This window comes from Limulus polyphemus, unplaced genomic scaffold, assembly GCF_000517525.1.
Source record: "Limulus polyphemus unplaced genomic scaffold, Limulus_polyphemus-2.1.2 Scaffold11109, whole genome shotgun sequence".
NCBI lineage: Eukaryota > Metazoa > Arthropoda > Merostomata > Xiphosura > Limulidae > Limulus > Limulus polyphemus.
In genome coordinates, this window is record NW_013676719.1 from 1 (window position 1) to 12,691 (window position 12,691).

The following is a 12,691-nucleotide window of genomic DNA, read 5'->3' on the forward strand; positions in this document are numbered from 1 at the left end:
TTCAAAACAAACAAACAAACAGTTGTGGGAAAAACTTTGGAAAGTCTGTTAAAGTATTTAAAAAAGTTTAGAATTTTATTGGATAGTCAACATTGTTTCACTAAGGGAAAATGTTGCCTTACAAATCTTTTAACATTCTTTGTAAAGGTTACTGTTTATGTAGTTGAGAGGGGTAAGGGTGTAGATTTGGTGTATCAGGATTTCTAAAAAGCATTTGACAAGTTGGCACATAAAAGGCTTTAAAAAAATAATTTATGTAGGTGTGGGGATAAGTTAGCAAGTTTGAGAGAAAAGGGCTGGATGGAAGAAAGCAGAGGGTTGTTACATATGGAGTTTAATCAAACTGGATTAATTTCACAAGTGGGGTACTTCAGGACTCAGTCTTAGGACTTTTGCTCTTTTTGAGACATGGATGAAGGAATGGCCAATAAATTACTTCAATTTGCAAATGATATTAAGGTTTTGGGTGTTTTGAACTGCGAAGGGGACGCTGCTGATTTACAAAAGGATTTAGATCATTTAGTGAGTTGGATTAATAAATGCCAGATGGGTTTTAATTATAATAAATGCATGTGGGTTATCATAATTTGAATTATAAGTATGATTTGGATGGGAATAACCTTAACAGTGTTATGAAAGAAAGGGATCTTGGTGTAGTGGTTGATAAGTCCTAAGCCATCCAAGCAGTATACTGTTGCTAGTGGTAGAGCAAATAAGATTTTAGGTTGTATCTACAGAAATATTGAATACAAGGTTATACTTTCATTGTACAGGTCACTGGTTTAGGCCACATCTGATGTATTGTGTTCAGTCTTGGACTCCTTACCATAAGGAAAGACATTGAATTGTTGGAAAGGGTTCAGAGAAGGGTTACTAAAATGGTGCCTGGGATGGAGGGCATATCATACGAGGAGAGGCTGAAATCTCTCAAGTTGTTTTCTCTTAAAAAAAGAAGAGTTAGGGGAGATCTGATTGAGGTGTTTAAGATTTTAAAGGGTATTGATAGTGTTTATGCATCATCTTTTTTCATATTTAACAATGAGAATAGTAGGACTAGGGGACACAACTATAAATCTTGGCAAGGTACGAGTCATCTTCAGCTAAGATGGTTTCATTTGTCAAACAGGGTGGTTGGCCTTTGGAATGAGTTGCCTTCGGATGTTGTGGAGGCAGTGAGTTGAAGAGAAAGCTTGATAACTATATGAATGATAGGGGCTGGTTTTAAGATATTTTTTTTAATTATTTATTTAATAGTTTTAGTATAGTTTAGAGGATTGGACAGCCGAGATGGACCAGTAGGTCCCTTGTTGTCCCAAAATATTATGTTATTTATGAAACTCTAAATACAAGTTCTTTTCTAGGTCTCTTTCAAACTAAGTATATATCCTAGTGGTGTCTTTTTAAATATTCTCTATCTATTTATTTCAGGTTCAAATGGAGCGAGTCATCCACCAATTAAACAGTACCTTTCTCCTCCAAACGTTGTAGCACTGAGAGGTCAGAAGCTGGAGTTGAGTTGCATCTTTGGTGGCACGTGAGTGATGAGTAGTCTGTAATATTCTTTACATTAACAGACTGTTATGTTTTTCATCACTTTCTCTAATATTCTTTACATTAACAGACCATTATGTTTTTCATTACTTTCTTTAATATTCTTTACGTTAACAGACTGTTATGTTTTTGTTACTTTCTCTAATATTCTTTACATTAACAGACTGTTATGTTTTTCATTACTTTCTCTAATATTCTTTACATTAACAGACTGTTATGTTTTTTCATTACTTTCTCTAATATTCTTTACATTAACAGACTGTTATGTTTTTTGTTACTTTCTCTAATATTCTTTACATTAACAGACTGTTATGTTTTTCATTACTTTCTCTAATATTCTTTACATTAACAGACTGTTATGTTTTTTGTTACTTTCTCTAATATTCTTTACATTAACAGACTGTTATGTTTTTTCATTACTTTCTCTAATATTCTTTACATTAATAGACTGTTATGTTTTTCATTACTTACTGTAATATTCTTTACATTAACAGACTGTTATGTTTCCATGTTTTTCATGGAATATCTGTCTCGTTATTTTACACAGTTTCTGTCTCCATATCTGTAGATACTTTACTAAGCATCTGTTTAAAAATATCTGTCATTACTTGTAGACTTATCACATTAGTTAGTAAACCTTTAAAACACTGATGATGAGAATAATTTTCATTCATTATTTATAGGCCTTTACCAGATATTGTGTGGAAGAAGAAAGGAGGGAACCTTGCATCTAACAGGTTTACAATGATTAACTATGGCAAAACCTTGAAAATAAGGAAAGTGGATTTCCAAGATGAAGGGACTTACGAATGTACTGCCAGTAATGGAGTTGGCAGTCAACAGAGCCATGCTATGGCTGTCACTGTGCAAGGTTTGTTAGATCGTTATAGTTTTACAATATATTCAAAAATCAATTATCGTTTTGAAATTTCACTTTTTTAAACTCTTAAAATGGTATACTTTTAAAATACTGTATTTGTATTGATGTGTTTTTGCTAAAATAAGTTAATCGCTCAGAAGAAGCTTAAAACAAATTACTGTATAGTTTCTGGTTGGATCACAGCTGTGTAGCCATTACACACTGCTTATATACACTACATTCTGTATTACAATTAGTAAACTTGTGTCTGGCCAGGACTTGGTACAGACATTAATAAACAATATAACATAAATCTCAATGTTATTAATCTCAACAAATATCAAAGGAACTAGGAAAAAAAAGAAAAACTTAATTCACTAGAGCATAACTCATTAACCCAGTTTTCAAGATCAATGAAAGCATTTATTTAGTGGGTAGACCATGAGATTACATCTCATGTAACTAGCTATTACCATAAATTTACATTATCTTTCACAACATTAGTATCTGTTCATCACTGCCAGGAGAAGCTTGTGTCGATTGAATATAACACAAAAATAATCAACTTCAACATGCTGTAGCTAGAAGGTGAGTTAGTGCTTTAATCTAAATAAAAATTCATAGTCGAACTAAATGATAGAAGGAATGGTAAATAAAATCATAACAGAATAAAAGTAAAATTTGCTATCTCACAAATAAACTATTATATACACTGTATTGTGTCTTTCTGTGTATCCTTTCTTTTCTGGATCACAACTAAACAACCAATAAACAGTGATTATATACACCTGTGTTTTTTGTGTTTCTATGTAGCTCCTCCATTTTGGATCACAGTGATTATATACACCTTGTTTTTTGTGTTTCTATGTAGCTCCTCCATTTTGGATCACAGTGATTATATACACCTTGTTTTTTGTGTTTCTATGTAGCTGCTCCATTTTGGATCACAGTGATTATATACACCTTGTTTTTTCTGTTTCAATGTAGCTGCTCCATTTAGGATCACAGTGATTATATACACCTTGTTTTTTGTGTTTCTATGTAGCTGCTCCATTTTGGATCACAGTGATTATATACACCTTGTTTTTTCTGTTTCAATGTAGCTGCTCCATTTAGGATCACAGTGATTATATACACCTTGTTTTGTGTGTTTCTATGTAGCTGCTCCATTTTGGATCACAGCACCAAATGACACAAGTGCTGCTGAAGAAGAATCTGTAAAGTTTGAGTGTAAAGCTAGTGGCATTCCTGAGCCCAACCTGCAGTGGTTTGTCAATGGTGTACCATTAAAAGGTATTACATTTCTGATACTATATTATGTGATACATAATTAAACAGGATATTGAAAAGTTAAATAGAGTCAATGAATGGCGAATCTCAAGGTTTGATATCTTCTTTTAAAAGTGAGGGTTTGGAGGACAAGAACCTATTTTATTTAATTTAGTATGGTTTACCTAACGATTTTTTAATTACAAGTTTATGTGCAGAGATGTAAACATTTACAAGTATCTGTAAAAAAAAATTATTTTGTTTATATTATAATTTCCATATAAATTTTTTTAATATTATTTGTACTAATGTATGCAATTTTAAAATGACCAATGAGAAATGGAAGAAGCTGAAAAGTAAATATTAATGGTTGAGCACATTTTTTAAAGAAAGATATTAAAAGGTCCCACGCTGCTCTTGAAATATTATTTCTCCACCAGTGATTGTTGCCCGGCATGTCCAGGTGGTTAGGACGCTCGACTCGCATCCCCGTCCCACCAAACATGCTCGCCCTTTCAGCCATGGGGGCGTTATAATGTGACGGTCAATCCCACTATTCATTGGTAAAAGAGTAGCCCAAGAGTTGGCGGTGGGTGGTGATGACTAGCTGCCTTCCCTCTAGTCTTACACTGCTAAATTAGGGATGGCTAGCGCAGATAGCCCTCGTGTAGCTTTGCGCGAAATTCAAAACAAACAAACAAAACCAGTGATTGGGTTTGGGCCAATGGACATGACTACACATGTAACCATCTTCCGCAAAGTAGAGTGAGGTCAATTTTATACCTCATATTTTAACAGACTTTCCAAAAACCCTCCACTTAATATAGATGTCGGCTTCTAAAACCACATTTAAGCAGAACCGAGGCACAAAAGTCTATTAAACCTAGTTCAGGGACTCCAGAGGTATGTTGCCAAATGGGATTCCACTCATCTTGCTTACTGTTTTCATAGAAACGTCCAGATGTTATGAGAATCGCTGGATGCTTGTAGAGTTTTGGCTTTCGAGCCTTTATCGACTTGAAATTAATTTGTTAACAGTATGATGAAACGTACAGTTTCATTGCAATGGCTGTTTTATAGCTATAGCTGTTACTTTGTGGATAAGAGATTTCTCCAGATTGGCCTGGGTTGTGGTTTTTATGTTACTTTGTGGATAAGGGGTTTGCTCCAGATTGGCCTGGGTTGTGGTTTTATGTTACTTTGTGGTTAAGAGCTTTGCTCCAGATTGGCCTGGGGTTTTGTGTTACTTTATGGATAAGGGGTTTGCTCCAGATTGGCCTGGGTTGTGGTTTTATGTTACTTTGTGGTTAAGAGCTTTGCTCCAGAATGGCCAGAGATGTGGTTTTATTTTTAGTTTTTAATAAAGATGTTGCCCAAGATTGGCTTGGGATGTGGTCTTGAAGCCTGTTGCCGTCAAAAATTCACTGCTGCGAACACCAAAGACTCCATTTTTTTAAATGTTATGTTCATTGCTGAACACTATCTCTACATAAATACCTTTCTCCAGAAAAAAGATTTCACGTACTTCTTCCAGCCATTGGTATTGCTTTATTGATTGGTTGGAATTTTATTGTGAACAAATATACGAGATACACATTTCCTGTGACATCATGGTTTTATCTGCAGCAGTATGCCACTGTGTACAAGTCATTATTGTAATTTGTACATACTAAAAACGTTCTTAATCTGTTAACCACTCTTTAAGTTTCAAGAAATTATTTACCAAATTTTAGTGAATAATTGTATTTCAGAAAGCTGAATTCTTAAGTAAATCACAGATTACTTTGGCTGCCTGATGGTGAACCAACTGTTCATCAAGAGAGTGAGACATGGTAGAGGAAATAACGTGATGGTAACCTACTGTAATGAACTATTCATCAGGATAGTGAGGCATGGTAGAGGAAATAACGTGATGGTAACCTACTGTAATGAACTATTCATCAGGATAGTGAGGCATGGTAGAGGAAATAACATGATGGTAACCTACTGTAATGAACTATTTGTCAGGATAGTGAGGCATGGTAGAGGAAATAATGTGATGGTAATCTACTGTAATGAACTATTCATCAGGATAGTGAGGCATGGTACAGGAAATAACGTGATGGTAACCTACTGTAATGAACTATTCATCAGGATAGTGAGCATGGCAGAGAAAATATTCTTTATGGTAACACTTATCAACTGTATATCAAGGGAGTCAGAGGTTTGGTTTGGTTTGTTTTGAATTTCGTACACGCAAAGCTACACGAGGGCTATCTGCGCTAGCTGTCTTTAATTTAGCAGTGAAAGACTAGAGGGAAGGCAGCTAGTCATCACCACCCACCACCAACTCTTGGGCTACTCTTTTACCAACGAATAGTGGGATTGACTGTCACGTTATAATGACCCCACGGCTGATAGGGCAAGCATGTTTAGTGGGATGGGGATTCGAACCTGCGACCCTCAGATTGCATAGTCGAGCACCCTAACCACCTGGCCATGCCGGGCCGCATATCAGAGGAAATCTAATCAAGCATACATTAAAGGAAATCCGTTTTTGACATGGACACATATATTACAAGACTGTCAGAAGAGCTACGATACAGATACAAGTTGTAAATACCAGAGAAAAATATTGATTTTGTCGATAAATTTTAATATATCAGTCATTTTATAGTAGGTGAGTGAAGTCTATTTATTATCATAAACGTTTTGGGTCTGGCTTGAAACTTTTCTGAACTCAAGTTACTCTGATTCTTATCTATTATTAAAAAAGTTTTGATTTACTTGCGAGTAAAATCAATAAATTTTAAAATTTGTTCATTACCATCTGTCTTATCAATTAATGTGATAAACACCAAATATTTTTCAGTTATCTGTATAAATTCTCAAATGTATGAACTTGAATTGACATTTTGTGCGTAATTATAACTTTATTTCTGACAGAAGCCAAAGAGAATCCCAAGAGAAAGGTTGAAGGAAATGTGATGAAGATTGAAAACTTAGCTAAATCTGATACTGCGGTTTACCAGTGTAATGCTTCAAATGTCCATGGATATGCGTTTGCAGATTTTTACTTGAATGTTCTGGGTAAGTACACCCCGAATAGTCATTATAATCCTTGGTAGGTTATTATTTAACCTAATTACTAAAAGGTGAAGTGTTCTTATTCGCTGGATAGGTTATGCTTATCCTAATATCATTTTAACTGACCTTGAAAACCGTGATGTTATTTACATATCAGAACTCTGAATTTACTGACTATATTTTCTCCAAGTTTGGAAAGCTTTAGTTAGTGTGAAACGTCTGTTGTGCCGCCAAAAAATCAGAATTTTTAATCTAGCGGTTATTGTAAATTTGTCTATGAATTTCTAAAACCTTTACTGAGTCACCCTGGGCACAAGGTGATTTTCTTGCTAAGAATAAAAATGCTTCTTTTCATCTTACGGTTTTCATATTTCATTTGTATAACATCTAGGGCACTGATGGTCAACTGGCTCATTGGATCTGACCTGCAAAGTTTTTTATCTGCCTTCCCTTTTTTTTAAATCATATTTTATTTTGGTGAAATGAAAAACAGAAAAATGAAATGATGACTAAGCAAAGCAGTCCCCTTACAGTCCTGAGATATTTATTGAAAATCATATAATTAACGAGGGTCTGTATAACTTGCGTATTCTTGGAAGTAGGTAATTTGAATGTACTTGACCCTGCCATATACAGAGACATCTCAAAAGTAAATAGACACCATGATTTTTTTTCAATAGTCATTTATCTCACATTATAAACTTGACAAAAATGTTTACAAATGTGCATTGGTACTTTGTCGATTTGCCACTACCATTTTTCAGTGCTTTGACTCGTTCTGGCATGGAATCGATGAGTTCTGCAATTTTCTCCTGTAGGATCTAGACCCAGGCTGCATGTAAAACACCGGGTAGCTCTCCACGAGACGCTGGTTTTCTGGAACTTCTCACTGCTCGAGCAAGTATGGCCAGACATGCTTGAGGGGGTTCATATCAGGTGACTGACTTGGCCGTGGGAGCCGTTGGATGTCTTTCTTAATTAAACGACTATTGAATAAACATGATGGTGTCTATTTATTTTTAAGATGTCTCTGTAGTTTTGGTCCCCAGCCTACATTATATATAAGAAACTGGCCCATGAGCATAAAGAAGGTGACCATCCCTGCTCTAGAGTCTTCTAAATTTATATCAAAATATTTTTTAAGGAAAGGTTCTATTTTATCTACCTAACACTAACTGTGGCTGAATCATTAACGTAAAATGTGAAAATTATGGTATGTCTGCGGACTTACAACGCCAGAAACCGGGTTACGATACCCATGGCGGGCAGAGCACAGATAGCCCATTGTGTAGCTTTGTGCTTAATTCCAAACAAACAAACAAAAATGAAATAATAAAATGAACATATATTTCTTGCTCTTTCAATATATAATTTTTTGCCACATCTTCTGTTGATATTTTTCACAATTTCAACTGTTTATTTATTTTTGTGTGTAATTTTATAGTTTTATTGCCTGGTTTATATGATGTACAGCAGCACAACACAGTAGTTCTGCAATCTTTGCCTTTTGGGATAAGCCTTGTTAAAATTTTCTCTAACTTTTTTAAATAAAATTCTGCACCTTTCAAATATGTATTTTAAAACAAAAATATTACATAATTCTATAAAGTAATATCCAAAAACAATTATAATTTAACTATCATTCTAACTAAGTTAGCTGTTGTTTAAAAGATCGTTGTATGCTATGAGTGTCAACCTTGCTCATCAACACACCACAAAACAGTAGTCTTAACATCTTTGGCCTCCAGTTTAAAAAGCTTAAAATTGAAAATAAGCTCTTTCTGTTGGTTACGTCAAATAACTTGATCTAGTTTTGAAAACTGCCTTAAAAGTTAAGATTAAATGAGTGAAGATTTTGTTATAGGTTGGGAAATTTATTGATATCTCATTAAATGGAGAAGTTAGGACTTTGAAACTGCACATTGTATCTTGAAATTATTTATAAATTGTGTCTATAAACTCAGATAGTGTAGGTACATTGTTATTGAAGAAGAGTATTACTCAGTATACAGATGTGCTACATGATACAGAGAATTGAAGATTATTTTTAATATTTTCTTTTGATATTAAGAAACTAAACTTAGATAATACAAAAATTTGAATTATGAACTACACACTGATGCTAATTATTGACATATATTGAAAATAAAGTAGTTTGATTAAATTTCTAAAGTAACTTCATAAAATTAAGATGTTATAATGGTATGCACATAAAGGGTTAATCGTGTAAGAAAAACAAAAGGGAAGCATCCACACTCCTTGGATAGGTTATAAGAAAATATTTAAACTCGCTAAGTAATTTAGGCTTAACATTAATACGCCATGTTTAGTGGTTGTACTCAGTGGTTATGTTAGGTTTATCATTATTACATCATGAGTAGTGTTTGTACTCAGTGGTTATGTTAGGTTTAACATTATTACACCATGTTTAGTGTTTGTACTGAGTGGTTATGTTAGGTTTAACATTAATACACCATGTTTAGTGTTTGTACTCAATGGTTATGTTAGGTTTAACATTATTACATCATGAGTAGTGTTTATACTCAGTGGTTATGTTAGGTTTAACATTATTACATCATGAGTAGTGTTTGTACTCAGTGGTTATGTTAGGTTTAACATTATTACATCATGAGTAGTGTTTGTACTCAGTGGTTATGTTAGGTTTAACATTATTACACCATGTTTAGTGTTTGTACTCAGTGGTTATGTTAGGTTTAACATTATTACACCATGAATAGTGTTTGTACTCAGTGGTTATGTTAGGTTTAACATTATTACATCATGAGTAGTGTTTGTACTCAGTGATTATATTAGGTTTAACATTAATACACCATGTTTAGTGGTTGTACTCAGTGGTTATGTTAGGTTTAACATTATTACACCATGTTTAGTGGTTGTACTCAGTGGTTATGTTAGGTTTAACATTATTACATCATGAGTAGTGTTTAACATTATTACACCATGGTTACTGACAGTAATGAATGATAATTTTTTCACGTTCAAATTGTCCTTAATTTCAGTTTCTTGAAGTATTGTTTCATCTTATATTACTTATGTAGGGTTTGTGAAAGTATACAAATTACAAATATCTAAACATTCAAGTAAGAAACACATGAAGGGTTAAGTCTTTTTTTAATGCATGTGTTGTGTTACTTAGCATGCTGTTTTGTTCAACGTATGTTGAATTTATAAACTGTATTAATACTGCCTTTCTTTCCAAACATGTGCTAAGCCTTTGAACACTATACTGCATTTTTATAATTGTGTAGTTTATAAACCGTGTTAATTCTGCCTTGTTCCTTTTGTTTTAGTTATAACATAAGTAGTTATATTTGTGTAGTTTATAAACCGTGTTAATTCTGCCTTGTTCCTTTTGTTTTAGTTATAACATAATTAGTTATATTTGTGTAGTTTATAAACCGTGTTAATTCTGCCTTGTTCCTTTTGTTTTAGTTATAACATAATTAGTTATATTTGTGTAGTTTATAAACTGTGTTAATTCTGCCTTGTTCCACTTGTCTTAAGTATAAAATAATTAGTTTCACTTGTGTAGTTTAAAAGCATGTTAATTTTGCCTTGTTCCACTGGCCTTAGTTATAACATGATTAGACATACACGTAGTTTAAAAGCATTTTAGTTTTGCCTTGTCCCATTTGCCTTAATTCTAATGTAACTAGTTATACCTGTGTAGGTTATAAACCATATGTTACTTTTGTCTTGTTCCACTTGCCAAAATTATAATACTTAGACCAGTTTGATTTGTTATGTTATTTGTAGCTTTGCCCCCAACGATTATCGAGGCTCCAGAAGCAGAATCGAGAGCTGTTGTGACTTCAACCGTCACTCTGCGATGTCGAGCGTTTGGTGCCCCCCAACCTGTCATAACCTGGGTGAGAAATACCCAGGAAATGACAGGAGGTCGTTATCAGGTGAGTGAATGAGTGTTTGTAGAGTTTTAAGACTAGAAGGGTCTATTTTTTTAAGTCATTAGAAGACTTGTCATTTTTACAGTGTCCTCTAACGGTCATTTGAGTTTTTCCAATGCACCAAATTATTACAGTGTCTGAGATAGAATTTATTTATTTTAGTGCAACTGATCTCTTATTTCATATTATAATGGTTTTGGTTTCACTTATCACAAAAGTTGGTTGTGTTTTCACGAGCATGCTGGTTTGTGCAGTTAACTTCAGCATGTCCCAGATTATCTGTTTTTCTGGAATGAAACCAGCAGTTTTGGAAGAAATTTATTTTTAACATCATTAAGTTGAAGAAAATAGGAAGGTTATATTTTATGTTACTGGAAGAGGAAATTGTTAATAACTTTAGTGTCAGATTGAAGACAGCTCATTTTAGTGGTGCTGGCATTTTCAGTCTCTTATCCTAGTGTCTTTATAGCCTTCTACTCTCATGGACTGTCTTACCAGTTCTATATGTTTTTGTAGTAATTTGTTTTATCTGTAGAAAATTTCTTGAAGGTCAGGAATCAATTATAAGTAATAGTGTGGGTGGAATGGCTACTTTGGTAATCGAAACATTTTGTTCTCTTTGTTGAAGACTGTTTTCTATGGAGATATTGTGACAATGGGTATGTAAGGAACGGTAGGTTGGTTAAGAGTATACGTAATACTTTTGGTTTGGTTTTGAATTTCGCGCAAAGCTACACGAGGGCTATCTGTACTAGCCGTCCCTAATTTAGCAGTGAAAGACTAGAGGGAAGGTAGCTAGTCAACACCACCCACCACCAACTTTTCGGCTACTCTTTTACCAATGAATAGTGGGATTGAGCGTCACATAATAACATACCCACAGCTGAAAGAGCGAGCATGTTTTGTGGGACGGGGATTTGAACCGGAGACCTGCAGATTGTGAGTCGAACGCCCTAACCACCTGGACATGTTGGGCCTAATAATTTTGTGAAAAGAGTTAGGATGTGAAAAGAAATTTTGGAGAAATTCAATATTGGTAATCCGTGTAAAGAAGACTTCTTCACCATTATACTGGCCAGATATGAGGTTTTCATCACCGTTATACTGCCAGATATGTGGTTTTTATCACCGTTATACTGCCAGATATGTGGTTTTTATCACCATTATACTGCCAGATATGTGGTTTTATCACCGTTATACTGCCAGATATGTGGTTTTTATCACCGTTATACTGCCAGATATGTGGTTTTCATCACCGTTATACTGTTTTATCACCGTTATACTGTCAGGTATGTGGTTTTTATCACCGTTATACTGTCAGGTATGTGGTTTTTATCACCGTTATACTGGCCAGATATGTGGTTTTCATCACCGTTATACTGCCAGATATGTGGTTTTCATCACCGTTATACTGCCAGATATGTGGTTTTTATCATCGTTATACTGTCAGATATGTGGTTTTTATCACCGTTATACTGTCAGATATGTGGTTTTTATCACCGTTGTACTGGCCAGATATGTGGTTTTCATCACCGTTGTACTGTCAGGTATGTGGTTTTCATTACCGTTGTACTGTCAGGTATGTGGTTTTCATCACCGTTGTACTGTCAGGTATGTGGTTTTCATCACCATTATACTGCCAGATATGTGGTTTTCATCACTGTTATACTGCCAGATATGTGGTTTTCATCACTGTTATACTGCCTGATATGTGGTTTTTATAAGTATTTTTTTCTAAGATTTGTCATCTAATATATCCCATAAATATTTAGCAAAATTAGGAGCAGCATCATTAGCCTGAATGTCATGCTCAAAGTTATTCAAGCCTCTAAAAAGTCTGGCTAAATAAGTGACTTTGATATTTGGATGGATTAGCTAAACTAAGTCCAGTTTCTAAACTTTCAAGACCTTCGTCATGTTGGCTATTACTGAAAAGGGTAGAAATGTTAACATAAAAATATCTCAGTTCCATTGTTCATAGCCTTACTTTTTATATTAATGTAAAAATATCTTGGTTCCA

At 34.2% G+C, this 12,691-nt stretch overlaps 1 protein-coding gene across 1 annotated transcript in view; it reads left to right on the plus strand.

Moving 5' to 3' along the window:
* Positions 1-408: 408 nt before the first annotated feature.
* LOC106476648 (neuroglian-like) overlaps positions 409-12,691 on the plus strand; it is a 14,183-nt gene continuing 1,900 nt past the window's right edge. The window contains exons 1-6 of the mRNA XM_013937290.1: positions 409-526; positions 1,429-1,534; positions 2,235-2,422; positions 3,572-3,703; positions 6,605-6,748; positions 10,523-10,674. Coding sequence (XP_013792744.1) covers positions 409-526; positions 1,429-1,534; positions 2,235-2,422; positions 3,572-3,703; positions 6,605-6,748; positions 10,523-10,674 — 840 coding nt within the window. The remainder of the gene's footprint in view (positions 527-1,428; positions 1,535-2,234; positions 2,423-3,571; positions 3,704-6,604; positions 6,749-10,522; positions 10,675-12,691) is intronic.